The sequence below is a fragment of the Trachypithecus francoisi genome, unplaced genomic scaffold (genome assembly GCF_009764315.1).
Source record: "Trachypithecus francoisi isolate TF-2019V2 unplaced genomic scaffold, Tfra_2.0 Lachesis_group2, whole genome shotgun sequence".
In the NCBI taxonomy this organism is placed as follows: domain Eukaryota; kingdom Metazoa; phylum Chordata; class Mammalia; order Primates; family Cercopithecidae; genus Trachypithecus; species Trachypithecus francoisi.
In genome coordinates, this window is record NW_022681465.1 from 149,242,129 (window position 1) to 149,269,393 (window position 27,265).

Consider the following 27,265-nt stretch of genomic DNA (forward strand, 5'->3'; position numbering starts at 1 on the left):
GTTTGGGGACCATCAGTTTGCAACTTCTGTTGTCTGTGTCTGTCTTTCTCTGAATCTATCTGAGCTCCAACCCAGGTCATCATTGCATGTTATAAAGTCATCCACCTCATGCATTAATACCAACAATGAAAGATGCCTGTCTATATTCTTGATTCACCTTACAGTCAAACTCTGGAGAGTATCTCCAGGTTATCCACAAAGGAGGAACTTGAGCTACTTCCTTTTTTCTTCCAATACTCAAGGACCCAGTGCCATCACTGCAAGGCAACGGTAATCTACTATTTGGAGACAGAATGCATGAATCTGCACTACTATGTGTGCTCTGATGTAATAAACCATTGAGGTCCTTCTGCAAGGCCTTTGTGCATGAGAAGAATTCATAATATGCCATGATAATCTGGGTGTGGTACAGGTGAGAGACAGAGAAAGTAAGAAACCAGAAGGTGCTGCAACCGGCAGCCCTCAAACCACAGGTAGATTTACTGAGTGTTTTTTATGTGCTAACCACTGTGCTAAGGACTTTACTTGTATTATCATTCATTCTTCACAATAACTGTATGAAGTAGACACTACCATTATTTCTCTTTTTAAAAGTGAAAAGACTGAGACTCACATAAGTTACTTGCATAATGTCACACCACTAGTAAGTGCCAAAGCCTGCACTTGAACCCAGGTGTGCCTGAATCTAAAGCAAAGCCCAAACTTTAAGGACAATGTTGTACTGCCCCCCTGTGCATGTAGCATACATGTCCTGGGATCCAGGAAGACCAGCACCTTAAGGGGAGGAAGAAAGAAAGGAAGGAGGGAAGGAGAGTTGGAGAGAGGGAGGGAGGGAGGAAGCAAGGGTCAACCCTCTAAGAAGTTTTTGGAAGTAGTTTCTAATCAATTATTTAGAAAGGATCTGATCCTCCCAGCACTTTGGGAGGCAGAGGCAGGTGGATCACGAGGTCAGGAGATCGAGACTATCCTGGCTAACATGGTGAAACCCCATCTCTACTAAAAATACAAAAAAAAAAAAGGTAGCCAGGCGCAGTAGCAGGCGCCTCTAGTCCCAGCTACTTGGGAGACTGAGGCAGGAGAATGGCATGAATCTGGGAGGCGGAGCTTGCACTGAGTGGAGATCACACCACTGCACTCCAGCCTGGGTGCACAGCAAGACTCAAGAAAGAGGAGAGGAGAGGAGGGGAGGGGAGGGGAGGGGAAGGAGAGAGACAGTGAGTGGGGGGAGGGAGGGAGGGAGGGAGGAAGGAAGGGAGGGAGGAAGGAAGGAAAGAAAAGAAAGGAAGGAAGGAAAGAAAAGGAAGGAAGGAAGGAGGAAGGAAGGAAGGAAGGAAGGAAGGAAGGAAGAAAGGAAGGAAGGAAGGAAGGATGGATCTGATCCTAATAAATGAATGAATCATAACCTATTAAAGCCTTTAACCTTGGTATTTTTAGAGGAATATTCCTAAAACAATTAGGATCATAGCAATAACAACAGTCTAAAAAGTAAGTATCACCAACCACATCAGATAAGTTCTTATATTTTCATGAGAGACGGGAGTCGTAAAACATCGGGAAGCCCAAAGACATCTTTGGCATATTAAATTGCATGGCTCTTAAATGCAACAGATATTGACTGAGTGCCTATTATGTGCTAGTCATGATGCTGGGCATCAGGGACACAGGAGCCAGCAAATGTTAACACACTGCACAAGGACAAGGCATTATTCACTGATAGGATGAATGAGACTCAAGGAGAATGCAAATACCTGTTATTACTATTGATAACAAACTATGAAAATATAGCTTCTGTTTCATGTATTTTTTTTTCATTTTTACTATTCTATCTCACAATCAACAGAAATGTACATAAGTGGAATGTATTGGTTGAATTATTTCTTCTATCCAGAATTATGAAATAGGTAATTTTTGGTTTTGATTTTAAAAAGACAAACTCATCTTATATTTAGAAATTGGTAAATAAACTGGTATACTCAACCAATAAAACTCCTTATTTCATCATGCAGACTAAAGAGTAAAAATACGGTTGCCTCAATCACCCTCCCAATCAAGTCCATTAACCACCATATCTCATTCTTTGTTAAACCAGAATCAAACAGCAAACAGGCATGCTCTCATTTAATTGAAAGAAAAAAAAAACAACTCAATGACAAGTTCAAACTACATGAATTCTAAGATTCCAAGAACTTCTCCACTAACTTATTTTACAGAACAGCCAAAAAGCAATTCAGAAACTATGGTATCTTCCCCCAACTCAAGTCATGGAAGTCAGAGTCATATAATACCCTCTGAGGAAGGAAAATGCCATTTCCTGCCTGAAATGTCAATGGCATTGAGACCAGCACTCTAATCCAACCAGCAGGAAGGCAAAATCAAATATTATTGCAAACAAGGGGTGAGAAGGGGAGGGAGGGGAAGTTTGAAACCAGGAAAAATGGATTCATGTGTTGCAAAAGATAAAGGCACATTGCACCAGGAGGGAAAAGTAGGACTGCCAGGTTCTCAGCACACACAGGACAGTGAAATCACTCATCTTTTCTGCACCATCCTAAACAAGCCATTCCTAAAGCAAAGGGCCTGGCACTTTAGTTCAAAGAGTCAGGTAAAAGGTAACGTTTAAACAGAGGCCCAACTAACTGAGCGTGTTTGTTTTTACGAGAAAATGGGTATGAACAATTTGTGATGAAAGGGTGGGAGGAAGGAATTTCTAGAGAAAGAATGAGTCATTTAGGATACTCTTCTTCCTTTAAGGTTTAATACATGATTTTTTTTTCTACAGAAAACACACACACACACACACACAGAGTCTTCTGTCAGTGTATACAAGGTGTATATAGGACAGCTAATTATCAACTGCACCTTCTAATAGTTACTAATACATACACAAAACTGCCATCTAGAGGTTGAATGTTGAAACAAAGTGTTATATAAGATGATCCTTTTTGGAAAACACATAATCTCACAGTCACACAATTTCACAAAGACACACAAATGCATGCACAAACACCACTTACCAAGCTAGAAGAAACAATATTATTTTAATTTAAAATTAATATAGTTTCTTCTTGAGGCCACAAATTGGAAAGAGAGGGCATAAAACTTTATCTTTTATATGAAGTATGTATCAATAAGAGGTTATCACATAAACAGTTTGAGAATGTAATCTTACCCTAGTAGGCCCTTTGCACATATACCCTGAATGCACCTGTATTTCCTCTCAGCTTATAGATAACTTGAAAACTCATGACACTACAGGAAACGAGCACCATTAAGACAAAAAGCAGGCTCACAGGAATATCCACCAAAGCTAAGGTTCACCATCACAACAATAGAGTCCCAGGGTTTAGGGCATAGAAAAAAATTCAACAGCCATGTTTTCAGACATAGGACTCCATCAGAGGGGAATATTAGTGTGTTCCACCTTCAGAAAAAATCCTGCAATGTAGTGATAATTCACCCCATCTTACAGATGTGGTTAAACCACTTACCCAGGGTCACACAGCTAATAAGGAACAGATCCCAAATTCAAATTTAGGAATGCTCTTATTTTTTTACCTGCATCATGCAGCCTGCCATACAAACATATTTGAAATGAGGGTGCTGAGGGTTCCAGTAGATTCTTCGTATCTTTCAAAAATCTTTCTGGCCTCCACCATTCTGACTTTCACCAACCTTCAATTTTCCTGGGTCTTTTTCCTACCAGTACACAAATGCAGGTTATGTGGGCACCTGCTAAAATTTTAGTTTAAATAGCAACTAACTTGATTAAGCTCCTCTAGTCTCTTACACAATAGTTCACCATAGCCCCAAAGAAAATAATTAATCCATCTCAAAATTATGTCACCATAAAAAATAAAATTGAACAACCATATGCACCTATTACTGTATTAAAAGCTGCAAAAAAGTTTTTCTGCCTCTGGAAGCAAATCACTTGAGACAGACATTTAGAATTGAACAGAGGTATATATAACATACCTAATTAAACACCTAACCAACCAATACAAAGAAAAACTCATCACTGTGCAAATGCAGGTTACCTGGGAAGAAGAAGATAGAGTTGACAGTGGATGTGAAATGCTAGGCTGGGACTAGATCAGTGGAGAGCTACTGCCCTTTACCCATTCATGGAAAGCTTGCAAACAAGGACTTTGGAATTGGTATGAAAGAAAATCAGATGAAGTCTGTTAAGAAAGTCCAATTGATTTGTAAACTTTATATCTCCACTGTCAATAGTCTCTAGCATGTAGATATGGTCAATAAAATAAGGAAGGAAGGAGGTAGGGAATGAATTCAGCGTATTCCAGTCAGGCCATCATCCTTTGTAAGGATGGAAGGGTAAAGTCCTCCTGTTTGTTACATTTCCCCCCAGTATTCTGGCCCTTCAGGTTTGCCGAAACATTCAACATACTGGTGTTTATACCTTAGTTGCTTGAATGTATATGAGCATTCCAAACTCAAAGGTGAGCTCCATGAAGACAAGTTGATTCTTACCTTATCCCTCACTACAACTCTAGCACTAAATATCCTTGCCCTCTCTAAGAAGCTATCCTTGCTGCCCACCTCGAGAGAGTACCAGTGCTGGGAAAGAGGCACTTAACACACACAGCATTTTCAAATGTATGGACATTGGTGAGAGTCAGTTAATCCCAGAAAAAAATGATCATCATCCTTTCCCAGTGTGAACACTGCCCCTCAAGAGACTCCACTGATTCAGGGAATCAGAAGAAGTTGTTTTATTATTTTTCACATGGTTGACTGAGCCTTCCTGGAAAACACGAGAGAAAACATCCAAGTGTCACTTACATCTGTGAGAAATTTCTTAAAAATAAACCAATCCAGAGATGCGGGCAAATGACTAGTACCATGATTTTTTAGCCTAAACAAATACTTTCCCTATATTTGCTCATGAATTTCCTTAAGACACTGCCTGATGGAGTTAATTATTCAAAGTGAGTGAACACAGACATGAGCAAGTACTACCGATTCACATCATGCTACCACTAACGGCTGCTTTGAAATCATGTTCCATTTTTTAATCCAGAAATTTTACACTAAATCCTCTCAAAGAGTTGACATGTTTTGTAACAATAAATCCAGTCTTTATTCAATTAACCAATATATATTATAAACCTTCAAATGCCTGGTGCTATGGCAAAGTAACACAAAAGCACCCAACAATGCTGCTTTATTAAAGAATTTTAAAAGTGATTTTTATTTTATTTTATCTTACTGAGATGGAGTCTCCCTCTGGCACCCACGCTGGAGTGTGGTGGTGCGATCTCAGCTCACTGCAACCTCCATCTCCTGGGTTCAAGCAATTCTTCTGCCTCAGCCTCCTGAGTAGCTAGAATTACAGGTGCCCACCACCATGCTCGGCTGATTTTTTTCTGTATTTTTAGTAAAGACAGGTCTCACCACGTTGGCCAGGCTGGTCTTGAACTCCTGAGCTCAAATGATCCACCTGCCTCGGCCTCCCAAAATGCTGGGATTACAGGCATGAGTCATCATGCTCAGACAAAAAAGGGAGATTTTTAAAAAGCTAATGAAAGCTTAGGCTATCATCAAGTAAAAATAAAATAAAAGAAAGAAAGAAGGTAATTTATGTGAATGGGCTGCTTTATGAAGTGGGGTTCCTTGGCAATGGGATTGTTCAAGCAGAAGGTGTTGAGTTATCCATTTAAAGGCTGCTGGGTGCATGGGTGCTGCTTCATTGAGAAAGGCCCTCCCTATTCAACACTGTGTTCATTTCCTGGGGCTGCTGTAACGAAGTGCCACAAACTGGTTGGCTTAATCAACAGAAATTGATTGCTTCACAGGTCTAGAGGCTAAAAGTTCAAGATCAAGTGTTCCTCCGGAGGTCTGTGGGGAAGAATCTGCTCCATGCCTCTCTCCTAGCTTCTGGTGCTCTCCTGCCAATCTTTGGCATTGCTTGGCTTGTAGGTGCATCACCTCAACTTCTGCCTTCGTGTTAACATGGTATCTTCTCGTGTACATGTCCATCTCTGGGTCCAAATTTCCCCTTTTTACAAGGATAACGGTAACATCGCATTAAGGCCCACCCTAATCACCTCATTTTAACTTGATTATCTCTATAAAGTAATCTCATTTTCAGATACTGGGGATTAGGACTTCAGCATATGATTTTGGCAGGGACACAATTAATAACAAGTGTCTGCTAGGAAATTTTTAAAAATTATCCTTTGGAGCATGTTGTGGCAATACAACACAACTACTACAAGTTACATTTATTTAAAACCATATCAATTTTTTTTTTTTTTACTTTTTTGAGATGGAGTCTCACTCTATTGCCCAGGCTGGAGTGCAGTGGCGCGATCTCAACTCACTGCAACCTCCACCTTCCGGGTTCACTCCATTTTCCTGACTCAGCCTCCCGAGTAGCTGGGACTACAGGCGCCTGCCACAATATCCGGCTAATTTTTTGTAATATTGGTAGAGACAGGGTTTTACCATGTTAGCCAGGATGGTCTCGATCTCCTGACCTTGTGATCCGCCCTCCTCTGCCTCCCAAAGTGCTGGGATTACATGCGTGAGCCACCGCGCCTAGCTGCCATGTCATATTCTTAATGCTAGAGTCTTTAAACTGAATTTCAAAAGAAATCAGAAGGAACCTTCAAAGAATCATTATATCGATTGGATTGACACGATACCTTGATCCAAGCAAGTTTTCCGTTTGAGATTGAAGAAATACGAAGAATTTCTACTAACTTTAGCTTTTCAATGTTGGGAACAATGAAATTCTTTTGAGGGAAAGGAGAGATACGAAGAGCTAATATTAGTCTGTGAAACATTTGCTCCATGTAATCCCAGGGTCCTCGTTAGTTCAGGTTTGAACTTCTCCCCCAAAACTAGTTCTAAAAAAAAGGAAAGCACTAGAGAAAAGAAACTAAATGAGATGTGGCCTCTGAAATCGTGTAGAAGCCAATAAGAAAGGGTGTGGACACAGAGACGAGAGCATAGGTCTACTCTTTAGATATCAAAGGTAAAAGAACTTAAATATATAAGAATTAAAAGTAGAGTTCTAGAAATGTAGTTGGTTTTAAAAAGGATCCCTGGCTGGGCACGGTGGCTCACGCCTATAATCCCAGCACTTTGGGAGGCCGAGGCAGGCGGATCACCTGAGGTCAGGAGATTGATATCAGCCTGGTAAACATGGTGAAACCCTGTCTCTACTAAAAACAGAAAAATTAGCCAGGTGGGGTGGCACACACCTGTAGTTCTAGCTACTCGGGAGGCTGAGGTAGAATTGCTTGAACCCGGGAGGCAGAGGTTGCAGTGAGCCAAGATCACACCACTGCACTCCAGTCTGGATGATAGAGCAAGACTCTGTCTCAAAAATATAAAATAAAATAAAATAAAATAAAGTAAAGTAAAATAAAATAAAATAAAATAAAATGGATCCTCGATATATAAAGTTCAAGAACCATAGATGTAAATCCCATTGACCTGGATTAACACTTAATGTGATTTCCAGCTCATTCATCAGTCAAAGAACGACAACAGTTTTCTGTAAGACTTATATGTCAGGGATCTGAGGATTAACAAACTGACAGCAATGTATTGTGACACAATGAAAACAATTAGCTGACAAGTGATACTACTGCTAGGATATCTCCTACTCATGCTAGTCATCCTGGATTTTTTTTTTTTTTTTTTTTTTGAGACGGAGTCTCACTCTGTCCCCCTGGCTGGTGTGCAGTGGCACAATCTTGGCTCACTGCTGCAAGCTCTGCCTCCCGGGTTCACGCCATTCTCCTGCCTCAGCCTCCTGAGTAGCTGGGACTACAGGCGCCCGCCACCTCGCCCGGCTAGTTTTTTGTATTTTTAGTAGAGACGGGGTTTCACCGTGGTCTCAATCTCCTGACCTTGTGATCCGCCCGCCTCGGCCTCCCAAAGTGCTGGGATTACAGGCGTGAGCCACCATGCCCGGCCGTCCTGGATTTAAAAAAAAAAAAAAGAGTGTCACCTTAAAAATAAAAGGTGGAGCCAGGGACAGTGACAGTGGTGCACCCATCTTCTCAACTGCTCGGGAGCTGAGGTGGGAAGACTGTTTGACACCAGGAGTTCAACTCCAGCCTGGGCAACATGAGGAGATCCCACCCACCTCTAAACAAATAAATAAAAGTTGGAAGAAAAGGTGTACAGAAACCAAAAAAACCATTCATGGAATACCTACTCAGTGCCATGTGCCTGTCACTATGCTCTATCACGTTGTCTCTCTTAATTTAGTCACGTGAGGACTTTCTGAAGGTCACAGAGGAATAGAAGTAAGAAGAGAGGCGAGTTTGCTGCTTCAGTTCAGTGTACTTTACATTGTACAGTTTCACTCTAGTTTATAATGCCAAATGCAACTGACAGTGTGCCAATAGCACTTCCCAGATTTCACAGCCTGAAAACTGGACACTGTGGTGTCTCTGAAACACAACCACCAATAGCTCTGAGCTCATCACTGGAAAATGTTTCTAAAATATCTGAAGTTTTGGCCAGGTGTGGTGGCTCACGCCTGTAATCCCAGCACTTTGGGAGGCCGAAGCAGGTGGATCACCTAAGGTCAGTAGTTTGAGACCAGCCTGGCCAACATGGCGAAACCCCATCTCTACTAAAAATACAAAATTAGCTGGGCGTGGTGATGCATACCTGTAATCCCAGCTACTCAGGAGGCTGAGGCGAGGGCATTGCTTGAACCCAGGAGGCAGAGGTTGCAGTGAGCCGAGATCACGCCACTGCACTACAGCCTGGGCAACAGAGCAAGACTCCATCTCAAAAAAAAAAAAATTCAAACTTTTGAGGTACCAATGTGCCCTGGAACAGACTCCTGCGAACCTCAGTTCAAATCCCACCTTAGCCCTAAGTAAACGGCCTCACCCCTCTACACTGCAGATTCCTCAGCAGTATGGGAATAACGGAGGACCCACTTCCCTGGGTTGTAGTGAGGATGACACAAAACAAGGATGAAAGTGTTCAGCTTACAGGAAATGCTCTGATACTACCAGTTGCCTCACTCCTCCTCCATTTTCACTTCCTTTAAAAAGGCAGGGGTTTGATTTTGGTGGCTGTTTTTGCCTTTTGCCTGGTCAAGTAATCTGTCTCAGAAACTAGAAATCACCTTTCCTAGTAGTTACACTCTTCTCCTCCATACAGGTAAGCATTCAGCTCCTTAGTAAAGGAGCCTGAATTTGTTTTGTTTTGTTTTACTATAGTTGCTTGTTGTGATTTTTCAAATTAGGAAAATGTTTTCATGTGCGCTGATGAAACTGTATTGTGAAACATATTGTATTTAACATACCAAGTAGTAGTAAGAATAAAGGACAACTAAAAAGCTTGAAAATATGGATTTCAGGGTCTCAGTCCCAGAAAGTTGAACTGTGTAGGTGTGGGGCAGGCACCAGGAATCTGTAACTGAGTGCACGTGGTTTTCACCACAGTAAAATACGTTGATGTAGGGTAATCAACCCACAATACTGACCTCCTAGGATATCACCTCCTAAAGGCTACAGCTTTTGTTACAAAATAACTTGATATATCAGCATTAAGTATAAAGGATAAATATATTCAATCTTAAAAATCCATAATATCCCATATTCTAAGTCACATAATTCACACTTTAACATGTATTTGTATCTTGATAGAAGAAAACATTACTAGTCACCACATAAATGTTTGTGTATTCTCCAGTTAACATACTCTGGGAGTATCTCAAACCCTTATGCGGTTAAATGTAACCATCCCCTCTTTCACTTCCACATTTCCTAGGTGCTAAACTTGCATTTTGACCCTCTGCCTCTCTGGTCCAGCAGGTGGAGCTGGGGAACCTGTGGAAGGCAGGACAGCAGGGCATCTAGCAGCAATCTCCTCCTTGCTAAGGGACGTTGGTGAAAAAGGAAAGTATGGTAGTCTTCGAGAGAAAAGGATTCTGGGCAGAGTTCGCAGGGATGCAGCTACCCAGCGCATGAAAATGCCTTTTCCTTCTCTACCTGGGCCCCCTTCTAAACACTGAGGGAAAAAAACAGAAAGGCACTGAGGTCAAAAAAGGAAAAAGGAGGAAAATCCTGCTGTACTCTAATCTAAATATTTGGGACCTGTATAGAAATCTGAGAGGAGGTGTTTCCTAGGCGGTCTACTCACCTCCTGTTTATTAAGAGGAGATTCAGGCTAGGCATGGTGGCTCATGCCTGTAATCCCAGCACTTTGGGAGGCCAAGGTGGGCGGATTACTTGAGGTCAGGAGTTCAAGACCAGCCTGGCCAACATGGTGAAACCCCATCTCTATTAAAAATACAAAATTAGCCGGGCATGCTGGCATATGCCTGTAGTCCCAGCTACTCTGTAGGCTGAGGCAAGAGAATCACTTGAACTTGGGAGGCAGAGGTGGCAGTGAGCCAAGATCGTGCTACTGCACTCCAGCCTGGGTGACAGAACGAGACTCCATCTCAAAAAAGAAAAATAAAAAAGAAGAAACTCAGCACCCTCATCTGAACCATGACCGAAATCCCTCCATGCCATGCAGAGGGAACGAGGGACAGAAACTCAGGAGCAATCGACTCGCAAGCCCACTCAGTATGCTGAATGTGACACATTCACTCTTTGCTTATAATTGGGACATGCACAGCTGTTGTGGGAGTCATAAAGGAGGGAAGGTGCTAGGAAGTGCTGGCAAGGGTGGAAATAAGACGGAGGTGCCACAGTGAGCTTTAATCGCCTAAAAAGCCACTCTCCACAACTGCTCAAGAAACTTCTGAAGATGAAAACACAAAAATAATTCGGCTTCAGAAAGCAAATTTGGGTTTGTTTTCAATCTGACGGAAAGCTGCAACACAAGGCATGCTCTCTTCAAAGCAGCTCTGCAGCAGACGGTTCTCTCTAGGAACCATTCATTTGACGGGCATCATAGGTGGCTATACTTCCATGCAAATAGATCTTCCGAACCTCCTTCAAGGATGCCAATAATATGAATTCCCTTCAATCACATGCTTAGAAAAGAGAAAAGAGATGCTTAAAGCACCAAGGTTTAGGATTTAAAACCAATAATAACCAAATTTAGTTTGGAGAAGGCTGTTTGCAATTCCCCTTTGCTACTCCAATTCCACCTATCCCCCGACCCTATCCCATGCTATTCTTCATCTTCCCCTCTCACACCTCTACACACAGTAAAGGATATGTACTTCTCTGTGTTTAGAAGTGAAATATCAAGTCTGGTGAGCATGCAGGACAAGCTAGTTAGCAAAAAAAGAGTAACAGCTAATACTTGTTGAGCACTTATTATCTGCCCCTCTGCCAAGCATCTTACATGCATTATTTCCTTGAATCCTTATAACCATCCTGGGAACTTCATTTTCCAGATGAGAAAATCAAGGTTCCAAAAGATTAAGTAACTTGCTCAAAGTCACACGGCTACCAAGCAGCAAAGTCAAAATTTGAACCCAGGTTTTCTGGCTTGAAAGCCAAAGGTATAATGACTAAATCGATTAAGAGATGCAGTTAGTTTCCATGAACTTCTGATACAGGCTAAGAGGGCATGCTCTCTCCATGGGAGGCCTAACAGCCTCCAGCAGCCCTAGCAGCCTCCAGTGCAGAGTAGACACCTGCCAGAAGAAGGCAGTGCACACCTGCCAGTGCACAAGGAGCACACCCCAGGCAGTACTCAGTCTCAGGATGCCACAGAGCCAGGGAAAGGTGGCCACAGGTGAACTTCCCAGGGAGGGGTAAGTACTGGCTTGATGAAATGGTATAGTGTTTTTTTAATCAAGGGGAGAGATTAAATGGCATTATACGGAGCATCATGCTGAGATTTAAGGATCTTGGTGCTAGCATTCCTGATCTTGAACAGGCAGCTCAAATAAGCTTAACACGTGGGTTTCATTGAAAAAATTAACCTGTTGCCAAGTAAAGTGTTTCAAAGAATTGGAATGTTGTCAAACTAGCTTAAAACCACGAAATGGTACAACTTAATGAGAGACTCTATAAATCTTGAGGAATACAACACATGGCTCTCTCTCCAAAAAATTGTGATTTCACAAGTGGTTTGGTGTCTTTCCTGGGCACATACACACATTGGTAGGTGAAATGTAACTAAAAGCTGCTTTTTTATTTGAGAAAAATTTCTTCCATTCCAATGCCTTTTGAAACATTATACTAACTTTTTCAATTAAAAAAAAATTTCAAATTGCTGATACAATCATGCTAAATCGTTTTCTTTAAAAGTCTACTCAACCTCCTGGAGATATAACACACATTTCTGAGCATGAAAGCACTAACATTAAAGTAAAACAAAAGCAAGCCAGTGATTCAGTGCTGAATCCAAAAGATAGGGAGGCTCTAATGATTCTCGCAAACCAGCAATGGCCTGGATCCAGCACCCTGGACATAGATGAAGGGATGGAGAAGGAAAGGAAGGAGGGAGGGGTAGAAGGGAAAAAAAGCAGAAAAGTTTTGACTGAAAAGAAAAAGTAAGATATAGAAATTCAGCTCTATTGGCTCCTGAGAAAAGTGTGCTAGCTACTCACCTGTCTACTGCTTCCACATCAAAGCAAAACCTCTTCTCAATGGAATCTGTTTTCCGCCGTGTGCAGGATTTGAGGGTAACTGATTCATCTTCTCCCTAGTGGGAACACACAGACTATCAAGATGAGGCCAGAATGGGAGCTCTACTCCTCTCCAGGACACACATGACCTGTAAACAGGAGCCATCATTTCATCTTCTCAAACCTGAGTTTGACCATGGGCGGTGGAAGGGTGACTATAAACTTTCCGGGAAAAAGCCTCATGTAGCTTACATTTGTACACCATATTAGACTTGGACCCAAACATGTTTAGTATGGGTGGATCGTGATGGCACTGCATCAGTCCATGGTAGATAAACGAGTGTGGATATTGTTTTAATTTGCAGGTTTCATAAGAGTAGAAGAAGACGGTTTCCTCCCAACTCTGAGCTTCTATGATCTTGGGTTGGTCATCACTTCTCCAAGAAAACCTTCCCGGACCAGAACAAATATCGCCAGTACGTGTTCACAAAGCACAATGTACCTTTCCCTCCATCACAGCACTGACCATAGCTGAAACTGTGCATTGATATAGGTGATGAATACAATAATGTCTCTCTCTCCATTAGATCACAGGACCCTGAGAACAGAGACTGGGTCAAATTTTGCTTATTCTTGTCTCCTAAGCCCAGCTGGATCCTAGAAACAGTAGCTGCTCAATAAATACATTTTAACAACTTTACTGACATATAATTAAAGGTATAAGCTGTACATGTTGAACTGTACAATTTATAGATGTTGATGTCATATACATCCATGAAACCATCACCATGACCAAGCCAGCAAACAATTCCATCATGCCCAAAACTTTCCTTGTATCCCTTGGCAATCCATCCCTCCTCCTAGTACATCCCCAAGCAATTGCTGAATCTGCTTTCTGTCACTACACATTAGTTTGCATAGTCTGTAATTTTATATAAATGGAACTACACAGCATGTGCTCTTTCTGTCTGGCTTCTTTCACTTAACATAATTGCTCCGCTAGTCATCCATGTTGTTGTGCATATCAAGGGCTTATTTCTTTTTATTGCTGAGTAGTATTCCATTGCTCAACTGAATGTGACAATTTCATCTCATAGCACTACTTTATAGCACTAGTTTATTGCCCAGAAACACAGAAGTTGCTCTCCCTGATTTCTTCTTACTGTCACTGAGGAATTTGTTAGGATTTCTGTTTCCCCTGCCTCTGTCAATCTTTTTTATCTAAACTAATGGGGGAAATTAGCAAGCTTGCCTGTTTGTTGAAATAACAGAAATGTAGCTACATAAGGTAAAACTTAACCACCCACTAATATCAGAATAGCAAACAAAACACACAAGGCCTAAGAGGAGACAGTTTATATTCACAGGCCTTACATCTATTGTCTTCCGTTGAATAGCAAAGATTAATTTCTCAGACAGAACTGCTCTGTATCTGGCCAGCTTAAGCTGCTTCAGACCCTCCTTGTTCTAGCTCTAGCTACCATCTGCTTAGTACCTTATGAGAAACCTCAAGCCTGAACCACCCATCCAAATGCCCCCTGAATACCTGACCCACAAAAATGATGAGAAATACTAAAATGATTGGTGTTGTTTTAAATATTGCTAAGTTTTGGGGTGACTTGTTACACAGCAATAGGTAACCAGGACATCTATACTGCCACCAGCAGCTCTCCAGGTGCCAAGTGGGAGTGGGATTGAATCAGTTTCACAGGATGAGGTCATCCAATAATTTTTAGCATATAAAAATATTTGACATGCTTGATATTGTATATAAGTGAAATACAAAAATATTTCTTAATTGCAGTTCCTAATATAACTTAGAGCTAAGAGTAATCATCTTATCTTAGCGATTCTTCAGCCTCTTAGGCTTCCTGGAACTACTGTATAAAATTTTTTTTAATTATTAATTTTAAATTTATAATGAAACATAAATGTAACACTGGAGGTATCACTTTATACATGCATTATAATCATTATATGTTAGCCAAGCAAATCAAGCACCAAATTTTAAAAATGAACTCACCCCTTTTCCTCCTGACTTTTGGTCAAATGGTACCATGGTGATTTGTTTGGAATCCCGTTGATATGTACAGTAGTGCTTCACCCAAGAAGTTCCAAAGTGACCTGCAAGGTAATATTTCCCATAAAACATCTATACATTCCACTCTATGCTACACATCATGAGCTGGAAAAACCACAACCCATAATTCATAATGCTCATCTACCCTTAAACTATTTTAGGAGTAATATACTCTCCACACCAGCTAGAATGAATAGACAAGAAATCTGATCCCACAAGCTCAAATGAAACCAACCCAGGGATTTCCCCCAGGGACCAAAGAAGGCTATTTCCCACTACTGCTACATCCAGTGGGTCTTAAAATACAAGGGAAGTAAAGGTTCCCTGGGGAAATTAATCCACGTTCCCATCATCAAGCCCCAACTGAAGTTTCCACTCTCTTCGCTGACAGGAGTAAGATGACTGAGGAGAGAACGCAGAAAGGCTCCTCCAAGTGCTTGTGACCATTCCCATCTGTTGCGATGACATCATGCTTCCCACACAGCTGCTCTGTGACTCTGTGCACAGACATCAGGGGTTCTGACCTACTTCCAAACCCCAGACTTACTTTGGCAGAACTCAAGAAGATCTGAAAAGCAGACAAGGAGACCCCAGAGACACCAGAGATGCAGAGTGGAAGTGACTATCAATGCCCAGATGTAACCTATAAGGAGTATGTTCCTCAAGATTAGTGTGTCACCTCAAGAGGGAGGTGCCATGCAGTCATGTTCTAGTCTCTGATTTTACTCAGTGCTCAGCCAATTACTTGAAACGACAAAGCACTATTACAGGAAGAAGGCATTAGTCAGCCTGCAAAGGACTTCAACCAATACTAGTTTTAGATGCATATGGAGATCACACAGCAGAACTGGCAGACTTTTAGTAATTATTAATGGTATGGCATGACTGCCAACTGCAAGTGTTACATGTCATTTAGTAAACTAAAAAACAATACAGTAAATGTTTCCACTGGGGCATCAAGGACAAATGACAATGCAAACCATCTTAGTGTATGCTTACGGACTAGGGAAAAAAATTCCAGCAATCGAGCAACACAAAGATTCCCAAAGCACTGTATCTTGGACAACTTGAGCATCAAGATAAATAAGGATAGTGATAAATTATAGCCTCCTGAACAAAATAGGAACCCATAAATCCACACTGACAATGGAAAGATGGAAAACGGATGGACAGATGAGGGATAGATAGATAGTAGGAAGGGAGGGAGGGAGGGAAGGAGAGAGGGAGGAAGAAAGAAGAGCAGGACTCTTCCTTACATAAGTACACTGAAAGGCAACTATTAAATGTGGAGGGGTTGGTGGAACTGAGAAGTCACCATTTTGCAACCATCATAGTAAAGATCAGCTCAGGCAAGGATTGTCAATGGATGCTAAATCTATGGAGGTAAAGCGTGATAAGGAGAAGGATATTTACATGATCTTAAGGTGTTACCTTCAGATTGCTAATTAGTTACGAGGGGAAAATAGTGACTGTGTAGTGGAGAAACCAGACAATACCTTGACTGGGTGATCAAAATTTACAACACCACTGAGGGGCAGATCAACACCACATGTGTCCAGATGTGGCCCCAGAGAAGAACTCTTATGTGGGATTATCTGACCAGGGATGCATATTCCAGATCTAATCATGAAGAAACACCAGATAAACACATGCTGAAGAAAACTAAAAAGGAACTGGACTGTGTTGTTCAAAAATGTCAATGTCATGAAAGACAAAGAAAAGCTGGAGAACTGTTCCAGATTAAAAGAGACTAAAGTCATGACAACTAAACGCAGCATGAGGTTCTGTACTGGAGAACAACAAAATGCTTTAGAAGGCCATTATTGGTACAACTGGCAAAATTGGAACACAGACTGTAGTTCAGATTAAATATTGTACCAATGTTAAATTTGTTATTAGGTTGGTGCAAGAGTAATTGTAATTTTAGCCAAACTTTTAATGGCAAAAACCATAATTACTCTTGCACCAACCTAACAGATGTGTTTACATAAAAAGAATATCTTTTATTCTTAGAAAATACTCACTACTGAAGAAGCATGGTATATGGAACCATATTCTCAAATGACTCAGAAAAAAGTGTGGATATGTGTGTGTGTGCAAGTCTATGATGCACATACTCACACACCCACACAGAGAGAAGGAATGATATAATTGTGGCTAAATGTTAAAAACTGGTACGCTGGGTAAAGGGTTTATGGTTGTTCCTTATACCATTCTTGCAACTTTTCTGTATGTCTGAAATTATTTCAAAATATCAAGTTATAAAAAATTTAAAATTAAAAAAAAAAGTGCCGTATCCCCATCACGTGCTCTGGACTGTGTTAGGGAACAAAAAAGTATTCTCATGATAATCAACACACTAATGTTGAAAGAACATGTGAAGTGTCTGAATAAAAGTGTGTGATGTAATATGAGAGTGCAAAAAAGCAACACTGATTTTATATACGTAAGTGAATGATATATTAACAAATTAAGTATTATGGTAGACTTTGAACTATATTTTTAGAGCCCTAAAATTTTATATTTTCAAGTAGACCTAAAACCTTTGGCAGGGATCTTCTTACTGGGCAAAGAGAGAATCACTTTGTATTCAGGTATATATGAAACACACAACTAAATTCGTTACATTTCTTATAAACTTCAACAGGTTGATCCTGTAAGAATAAGGAATGTAATCCTCATCACAGCCAACACCTCCAACACCACTACTGCCCCAGTGTTCCCAGGAAACTTAAGTCCAAACAAATTTTTGAGTAATTACTAAATAGAATAATCAGTGAAACCAAGTATTTCTATTCTATTCTAACAGGGAGCTATTAGGAATGAAGACATCTGCCTAACTCTACATCAAGAGAAGGACATGAAAGAACACAAAACCTGCAAAAATCTGGAAAGACCAAAGTTCTCTACGAAGAAAGCAGGGTAGAGGACTAGAAGAATTACCCATTAAAGAAAAAACATTCACTGTCTTTCATTCCTAGCATTGCATACATGAATTCAGTCTGAATGTGCTACCCTAAACGGCACGGCCCCATCACAGAGCCTTTCCCCAGCTGTAAGGCATGAACTTGTGAGTCATCACTAAAATGTCATGTTAGCAGCACCTGGCATTCCTTTCCTAGACATTATTGGCAGAGCAATGAGTATTTTGGCTCTTTTTTTTTTCTTTTCAGAGACAGGGTCTTGCTCTGTCACCCAGGCTGGAGTACAGTGGTGGCGATCTCAGCTTACTGCAGCCTCCACCTCCCGAGCTCTTATAAACTTCAACAGGCTCACCCCTGTAAGCAATCCTCCCACCTCAGCCTCCCAAGTAGCTGGGACCACAGGTGCACACCACCACACCCGGCTAATTTTTGTATTTTTGTGGAGATAGGGTTTCACCATGTTGCCCAGGCTGGTCTTGAACTGTTGAGATCAAGCAATCCACTGACCTCAGCCTCCAAAAGTGCCGGGATTACAGATGTGAGCCACCACATTCAGCCTTCTTCCTGGCTCTTGAAGTGAGCCTTTGTTTCTACTTTTCATAAAATTCAGGTGTTGGAATGAAATGAGTTGAGGAGAAGAGGGAAAGGGCCTAAGTCATGATTGATTGGGCCTTGCCGAAACAATGTCAAATGAAAACAGAATCACCAAGTATTAAGTCTACCAAAGGATATGCTGCTGATAGACAACAGGGGCCTAGCATGCAAGACCTTTCCAAGGCCACTGTGCTCAGGGTATGGTATATAAAGCTGGACTAGGGGTATAGGAACCTCAAGAGTAGAGTAACACTATAGAGAGAAGAGCAACCACAGAGCCTTAAGGAACTGCAGGTTCCCAAAGGAATTCCCATTCATAAAGTAAAACAAAGTAGACAAGATTCTGTGGACATCATCTTTCCTTTTGGCAAGATGAACTATAAAATTGTTCTTGTTTATCCAAGCATGTATTTGCAGTAAGGCAGGCACTGCTGGATACACCCTCCACCTTCTAGGTAAGAGGCCTGAGTACATCCCAAGCTGTTGCAAGTGAAAGTACTCACGTTTCTCCTGCACGTAGAGGTATCCCTCCATGGTGTAGGGACTGATGGTCTTGTGCTCAAGGGGATTCTCCTTCATCTTTTTCATCAGTGATTCCACTTCTGATCTAGTGCCTTCAAAGCGATTTCTTGTCTAGGATGAAAATAATTTTATTCAAATCAAAGAAACGAAGTACCTGTTTTAACAATCCAGAATATCAACCTAATAGAATCCTTAGATCTACAATGAGATAAAGGACACTCAACCTTCCAGGAACTGGCCAAATACTCCCTTATAAGAAGTATACTTTGGCCTTCAAGTCCTAAATCAGAATGACTCTCAAACTCTAGTGACCATCAAAATCACCCAAGGATCTTATAGAAAAATGCAAATGCCCAGCCCTCACTCCTACAGATCAATTTAGCATCTCCGGACGCCAAAAAGTGTGTTTTACCATAAGCCTCCCAGGTGATTCTGATTCAGATGCTCTAGGGGTCTGTCTGACTCAAGGACCTGGGCATTCATTTCTCCAGCTGCCATGAATGTTGCTTGCTGATGGCTCACAGATGAGTCCCTCCTTAAAAGGGGAGTTCCTTCACTCAAGCACCCAATGACTAGTCAAGGCTAGGGAAAAGGCAGAAGGGGTGGAAAGCCTGGCCCCCCTTGCTTGTATTCAGGGTGACTGTGAAGGATCATCCCAGCTCCAGAGCCTCCCTTGCACTGAGACCTCTGCTGCATCTGCATCACAGCTCTAGTTCCCCCTCTGCAAGTCCAGGTGCCCTCACTCTGTCACAGGTGTTTTTACCAGCATTGCCCCCACCTCCAGTAAGCCCATTGCATGTCAGTCTTGATTTCAGAGCCTGCATTCTGAGAAATCTGGCCTAAGGGGAAGCTATGCTTTGTGAAACCTTTTCCAAGATTCTGCAACTTCCTGTTCTCTGAGACAACACTGACTACTATGTAAGCTCCAGGCTTCTAAAAGCCGTGCAGTACAACTGACATGGACACAAGATCACCTAGAGACAAAGAAAATACAAAGAATAACATGGTCCAATTCCACAGTGAAGAAGGGGGCTCAAGCCCTACTAACTGCTAACCAAAAAGCCCTACGCAGGATTCTGTGCACCAAAAGATCCTGTGTTTAAAACTTGTGAATGCTGACCACGCTGGGAGTGAAGCACAGACATGGATTTCCTGCCAGCCTTCCTAAGAGTTGGACAAGAGCACATCCTTTGAGCCGGAGGCCAGCATGTGTCCCCAATCCCCATCCCCAGAACACACACTCCACATGGTCTCATGTAGCCAGGCAGCTAGATGCATAGAATGGAGGCTGGGCTGGGCTGGGATTTCCACTGCCAAAGGAAATCCTGACTCTGATGCTACAGATGCTACAGATTTGAAACATAATCAGCAGCAGCACTTCCGAGAACATAAATAGGGCTTCGAAATAATGGAGAAGAGGATGATGGTCTAACTCAGAACCACCAAGCACTCTAGAAACGCCTGCTCCTAGCTTCCCTCTGAACCCAAGCAAGACCCACCCTCCTCATCTACATTCCAAGCCACCTGGATGGTTTCTATGGCAATCAGGCCCATATTTTGTTTTTCCTTAACCAGAGAAAGGAAGCCTGTCCCTATGCCCACTCACATTCTGTATGCTAATGGTTAACTGTGTCTTGAAGTCGCCGAAATCCTTGGCCAGTTCGTAACCATGGTGATAGAAAGTGAAGAGTCCTTGCAGGAAGGCCAGCAGCTGTAAGGAAGGAAGAAAGGCAAAGGTCACGTAACCAGGTTGAAAAGAGGTATTGTGTAGCTGTACCTGAGCTCCCAACACTGGGTTGAAAGTCTAAAATAGCGAGTAATAATGGCTGACGCTTAAAGAGCACCAATTGTGTGCCAGGCACTATGCCTTTCCATGCCCTGAGTGAGTACTCACAACCTCCTATGACCTAAGCACTACTGTTATCCCCATTTTAATAATGAGGACGCAGGTTCAGAGAGGTTAAGAAACTTGCCCCAAAACACACAGGAAGTGGCAGCCAGAACTTGAAACCAGGTCTCCTTGCCACCAACACCCATGCCCTTGCCCTGTGGGCCTCACCACCTGCTGAGAACATCATTTCCTCAGAAACCAAAGACCAGGGTTCTGACTCAGTTTCCCTCTAGTACATTTGTAGTATCAGATTATTACACAGAAGAGGAAGGGAGAAAAGGAAGTGGGGTGTCCTGAGTCTGCAGTCTAACAGGCAAAGTCAAATCAAAGAAAATCATCCAGATTACACTTCAACTGACGTGCATTCCTGTGCTTTCCCCAAACTACTCAAAAGTAAACACTATGGATTCCATTGGTAAAATATTTCCATGTTCCCACATTTTCACTTACGGTGGTTTCCCTAAATTCTCAATTAAATCCCTCAGGCTAAAAGGTAAGCCCGTTTCATTGTTTAGTCTTGTCTTTAGTGAATGGTGAAAACATCTGTTCACCACAATGCTCACCACATGCCTTCATATACTTAAAAACTATTAATGTCCCCACCCTGAGCCCCGCCAGCCTTCATTTCTCCAAACTAAATAAACAACGTTCCTGTGGTCTTTCCTCTCGGAGCTTACATCCAAACCTCACTGTTGTTATGCTTTCCTGGCCCCTTCTCAAGTTCTACACATCTTCCCTCAGTTCCAAACTTCAACCTGAAGAAAGGATTATAATAAAAGCCTGAACAAGATTTAGGAAAGACCAGCACTTCACCTCTTTCACAAGCTCAGCTCCATGGCATTTGGGGACTATTCCATTCACTTTGGCTTCTGAAGGCTGACCCACATTTTCTGAGGGGTGAACTCTGACCTCCCTGACCTGCCATACCACCTTATTCCAAGACACATTTGCTGTATTTTACACGGTGGTCTTCAGATTTTCAGTCCCTAAATGAATTTTTTTACTTATTAAACATTACTTATTATGTAAAAAAAAAAATTACTTACTAAACATAATCCCATCCCACTTATTTTCACCTAACTAACTCTCCTTTTCTGAGAGGCAGCCCTAATAAGTGACAGTAAAGGAATCTCATCCCGCCCAGCCTCCCCGTACTCTCTCATCTTGTTTGCAGTAGGAATAGCAAGCACAAAGGTATACAGCACTGGACCTAAACTCAGAGGCCAGGCCAGCCCGGTTTCATCGAAGAGCTGGGCACCGTGAAGATAAAACCCAGATGATGACAATATGACCTTTAACTTCCCATTGCCATTGTCCCCGGCCCGTCTATCCCCTTAGATTCTCGTGGATGGTGCGAGAGTGGGCACTGCTGGGTCCTCTGGCTATAAAACTATCCAGTGGCACCATATACAGACACCTAACTAAATCAGTGAATGAGTGTTAAGCCCCATCGAGTCACTAGAGACTGAAAGTGAATGCTTTTCTTCAAAGATGGCCGAAGGCTTTGGGCTTACTCCATACAAAATTCTTTTGTTGCGAGGAAGACCCATACCTTTCCTTCTAGATGGCTCCAATAATAGAGGAGAAGGGGCTCCTCTGCCAAACCTAGTCGCAGCATTCACAATGAAAACTGTTGTCCCTCTTGTTATCTCTGCTCTCCCTGCTGTCTGCAAATGTCCTGCCCCATTGCCTTTCCACGGTATGACACCACCCCTAACTTGAGAATAAGCAGCTAATTCCAAGGTCATTCCTCCTATTAACTATGATTTATCCTTTACTTACAGTAAACAGAGGCTCTCTTGCTTGGGGTAATTAAATATTCTCAAACAGCTCACCAAGATGCCACCTGGGCATACCCGCAAGTGCTCCCAAAGGCAGGAAGTTAACTAATATTTATTTTGTTTTTCCTCCTTTGGTCTCATGCTTTGATTGTCCATGTTACTAAGGGAAATGACTCCTTAACATGTTGCTATTTTTGGCCCACTTCCCCCTTGCTTCTCCCCTCACAGCACCTTTTCTCTCCCCTACCCCCAACACCATATGAACCTCTGAACCATTACAAAGTGGGAAATGAAAGTCCACTCCTCAGGGGGCAGGAGGAAGCCTATGGGACTCCAGAGGTGGGGGAGCTGTCTGCTTCAAAGCAATGCTTCTACCCAAACACTAGGAGGAAGAACTTGCTGCAGTCCCACCTGGTTATCAAATAAGAGGGGTCAGCTGTCCACGGAGCAACCACAACATCGCAGCCTGACAAAGGAAAGATCTTTCCCGCCTCCCTGTGCCTCCTTCTCCATCCTTGTTATCCTAGAAGAATACCATAAGCAAAATCTATTCCTACTTCCTAGCTGACAACATAATTTATTTTTTTCATTTTAAAAAGCAAAAATCTAATTGTCCAAGTTAGTGCTGGCTGCATCGTTCTGGATTGTCAACATTCACAGAACAGACCTACTTTACTGAGTTGAACTGTGTACCCCCAAAAAAGATATGTTGAAGTCCTAATACCTCTGAAGGTGATTTTACTTAGAAATGGTGTCTTTACATGGGTATTCAAGTTAAATGAGGACATCAGGGTGGGTCCTAGTACTTTTACAAGGATGCCATATCTGGTGTCCTTAGAAAGGTGAAAATGTGGACCCAGAGACATGCATGGCCATGTGAGGACGAAGGATTGGAGGGAGGCATCTATAAGCCAAGGAATGCCAAACATGGTCACAAGCCACGAGAAGCTAGAAGGAGGAAAGGAAGTGTCCCCTTTCACTGCAGGTTTCAGAAGGATCTTGGTGCCAAAAACTTGACTTCAGACTTCTAGGCTTTAGAACTGTGAGACAACAGATTTCTGTTGTTCCAAGACACCCAATTTGTGGTACTTCGTTACAGCAGCCCTAGCAAACTCATACAGCTACCAAGAATCATCCGCACAGGCAACAAAGGGAAGAGCAGCCAATAGAGCGGTGAAAAGCTGAGGGGGCTAAGCCATGTAACTCCCTTTAACTCATCTTTAACGGGAGGATAACAGTGATTTTTACTACTGCACAGAGTTTCAGTGAAGATTAATTCAGATCATCCATGTAATGGGCTTAGTACAGGAGGGCTGTCAGGAGATTCTTGGCAAAAGAGAGAGAAAGAATCAGACTGATGTGTCAGAAGATGCACTCTGGTCCAGGCCAGACTGGAGAAGGGGGAGGCCCAGGGCAGAATGCAAAGTCCAAAGGAAAGAATGAAGACCTGCAATGGGACAGAAGCAGAGGGAAAGGAGAGGAAGAGACACAGCACCAACAAATATTCAGGATGTAAAACTCAGAGGATGCAGTGCCTAATGAACATGGAGAATGAGTTCTCTGCTGCACTAGCTAACCTTCAATTATGAAAACTCAGGGAACAGAGAGAATGTGGCTTCACCTTCATGGAGTCAATATGTCATTATCTGCAATCTAAATCTCAGGAACATTTAGTACTGTGACAAGAAAATTAAGGCTTCTAGTGCAAATACACACATACATATACATATACACACACACACACACACAGATATTATTTATTTTTTATATATATATATATCCCAGAAGATCTGATTTAGATCCCAGAAGTCTGATTTTTTTCTTCCTTGGGAACGCTACAACTGTTTCTTTTTCTGAAGGTCAATAATATCCTGGTACTTGAAGTTACTTTCAAGAAACAAAGGAACACAGTCAATTTGCATAGAGGACCCTTACATAACTGGAAAATTCCCTTGACTGCAACGAACTCAAATATGAATACCCACCCCAGCAATTTAGTTCAATAGACTTCTTGCTGGTTTCCTTTCCACCTGTAAGCAATCAAATGCTATTTCATAGAGATGAAGAATCAGACCCTTCCAGCTCTGCTATTTACTAGATACGATGTTGGACAGGTAAAGAAACATATTTGTTTCCCATTTCTTCATCTGAAAATTGGGATAAAAACAGTTTTTACCCTTAGAGATGTTATAAGGTTCAATTGACATACTGTAGGTAAAGCACTTAGCACGGTACATGACATGGTTTCAGTTAATAACATCAATGGTTATTTCATGTTCTTCCTTTGTATAATCTAGGCCAGTGGCTCAAACTGAAATGTGCAGCTGAATCACCTGGAAGGTTTACTAAACTACAGACTACTGGGCCCCTCCCTTAAACTTCAGGGCTGGAATGAAGCCTGAGAATGTGCATGTCTAACACTGAGAATCACTGATCTCACCAGTAGCATTTTCACTGTAGGAATACCTTCTCCCAATCCCCAGCTCCTGAAGCCACTCACCTGCCTAGAAGCTGATGTGCAGAGACAGGAACTTCTGTAGAAAAGTAAAGGCCAAACATCTGAATCCTATATCCAGCCTCTCAACATTTAGTTTAACTTTGGGCAAATCCCTATTACTATCTCTTTGTCCTAACAAGAGACTGAAAATTTCTTCTCATTAGCTCTCCAGGTTTCTCACTGTATGAACTGAAAAACATCTGCACGCTGCAATGGTTATACTTTTAAATCCATCTGGCACATCTATAGCATCCATCCTGTCCAAGCTGTCACTGAACTGCTTGCTACCTTGGCTAGCTCTCTACTATACACATCTTGCTTCCCCCAGTGAGGCTATGAGTGCCTCAGCCACAGCATCTGGGTTTTCAGCATTTTCTATGGTACTCAATAAATACATACTTTTAGATCTACCAAAATTGTTTATATTAAAACAGGTAGGCCCTGTTAATATTGGTACTTCACTCATTTGCTCATAAATAGAAAAAAAAAATGCTAACTTTTTATTGGGTTCTCATCAGGTTCTGTTCTAAGCACCCCACATGGAAAAACACTCAGTCAATCCTCATATATCTTTATCAAGTAGGTGATATTACTATCCCCATTCTGCAGATGGGGAAAGTAAGGCTCAGAGAAATAACTTGCCCAAGAACACATAGCTAGTAAATGGCTAGGCTGGGATTTAAATTCAGGGAGTCTAGCTCTAGAATCCTTAATCATGATGCTACTACTTCTTAAAGTGAAAACTCCCTAAGACATGGACACACTACAACAGAATGCCAGGAAATGGAATGGTAAATCTTTAGAGATTTCTTTTCTCAAAAAAGAAGGAAGGAAGAGGGGGAGGAGAGATAAAAGAAGGAGAAGGAGGAAGAGGAAAACCCATTTAGATGAGCAAAGCTACCCAGCTGAGCCCAACCTAAGCTGGCTGAACCTCACAGATGTGTGAGAAGTAAACATCTATTGTTGTATGAGGTTTTGTGGATACCACTCAGCAAAAGCCAACAGATAAAATACCTGACCCACTAGGTACACCTACTGAGAGATCAAAGTGGATAACAAAACACTTACCTCAAAAAAGGTGGATGGGCCAATTACAAAAAAAAACTCATCAAAAGCAAGCAAATTTGGCATAATATTAATCGAAGTATATATAAAGATTATTAGAAATGCACTGTTCTTTTTCTCCAGAAATTCTGGCAAAAGCAAATAAAAATAATGCTAAAGGAAAATTCTATGTGACAGCATTTGAATTCCTGCCCTGACCACAGGAAGCAAGTCTTCAGTAAACCTTTGCTTGAAAGGCCAGGGCTTGTGCTTTAAGCAGGAAAATCAATAAGGCAGCTTTATCTGACAATAGCTGTTCAGACCTAACAGACCCTGCAGAAAGATGGGGATTTTTGACCTGGGACCTTGACTGAAACCACTGCTGGGCAGGAAGTTGGGTCTAAGGTTTTAATATTCATATATGGAGACTGAAGTAATTGACGACTTTAAGGAATCTGCCAAATGAGGTAGCTGGGAGTGGTATCCAGAAATTATAGTTCTAGCATAGCAAATGATGTAGACACAAGGTTCCAAAGCCAGTTGGAATCCTTTTTTTTTTTTTTTTTTAAGAGATGGAGTCTCACTATGTTGCCCAGTTGCCCAGGCTGATCTCAAACTCTTGGTCTCAAGTGATCTCCCTGCCTCAGCCTCCAAAAGTGCTAGGATTACAGGCATGAGCCACTGTGCCTGGCCACCAACTGGAGTCTTGATGAAACCACCAGCAAGTCTACATGCCTAAAAAACATCCACCCCAAAAGTCTATAAATTAGACATGGGATACAGAACGCTCTTTACTAGAAAGAGTGGTCATTTCTTTCAGTTTCTTATGGTTTTATTCTTATTTGCTTAAGAAAATTATCCTTTCTTGGTCGGGCGCGGTGGCTCACACCTGTAATCCCAGCACTTTGGGAGGCCAAGAGAGGCAGATCACAAGGTCAGGAGACGAGGACCATTCTGGCCAACATGGTGAAACCCCGTCGCTACTAAAAATACAAAAATTAGCCAGGCATGGTGGTGCGTGCCTGTACTCCCAGCTACTCAGGAGGCTGAGGCAAGAGAATCACTTGAACCCGGGAGGCAGAGGCTGCAGTGAGCTGAGACTGCGCCACTGCACTTCAGCCTGGGTGACAGAGCGAGACTCTGTCTCAAAGAAAAAAAAAGAAAAAAGAAAATTATCCTTTCTTAAATCTAGGTAGAGAATCTTATTTGTACAGAGATGCCAGGCTTGAGTCTAAATCTGAGGCTGTATTTTGGCTGGAAAATCCATGGTCTGCAAGAGTTTTAAATTGAGGTCCATACACTATTTTGGTGTTTCCATGAAGTCTTCCTGCTGTGGATTCTCCACACCAGTGACCCACCCAGCAGAGTGGAGTGGCACCACGTCCAAACGAAAC

At 42.0% G+C, this 27,265-nt stretch overlaps 1 protein-coding gene across 6 annotated transcripts in view; it reads right to left on the reverse strand.

Moving 5' to 3' along the window:
* ARHGAP26 (Rho GTPase activating protein 26) overlaps window positions 1-27,265 on the reverse strand; it is a 466,537-nt gene that overhangs the window by 312,943 nt on the left and 126,329 nt on the right. For all 6 annotated transcript variants that reach the window (XR_004430020.1, XM_033180801.1, XM_033180796.1 and 3 more), the window contains exons 7-10: window positions 20,265-20,369; window positions 18,640-18,769; window positions 14,562-14,662; window positions 12,521-12,615 (exon numbers count right to left, since the gene is read on the reverse strand). Coding sequence is in view for 5 of the 6 variants with exons in the window: in XM_033180801.1 (XP_033036692.1) it covers window positions 12,521-12,615; window positions 14,562-14,662; window positions 18,640-18,769; window positions 20,265-20,369 (431 nt within the window). In the remaining variant the exon portion in view is untranslated. The remainder of the gene's footprint in view (window positions 1-12,520; window positions 12,616-14,561; window positions 14,663-18,639; window positions 18,770-20,264; window positions 20,370-27,265) is intronic.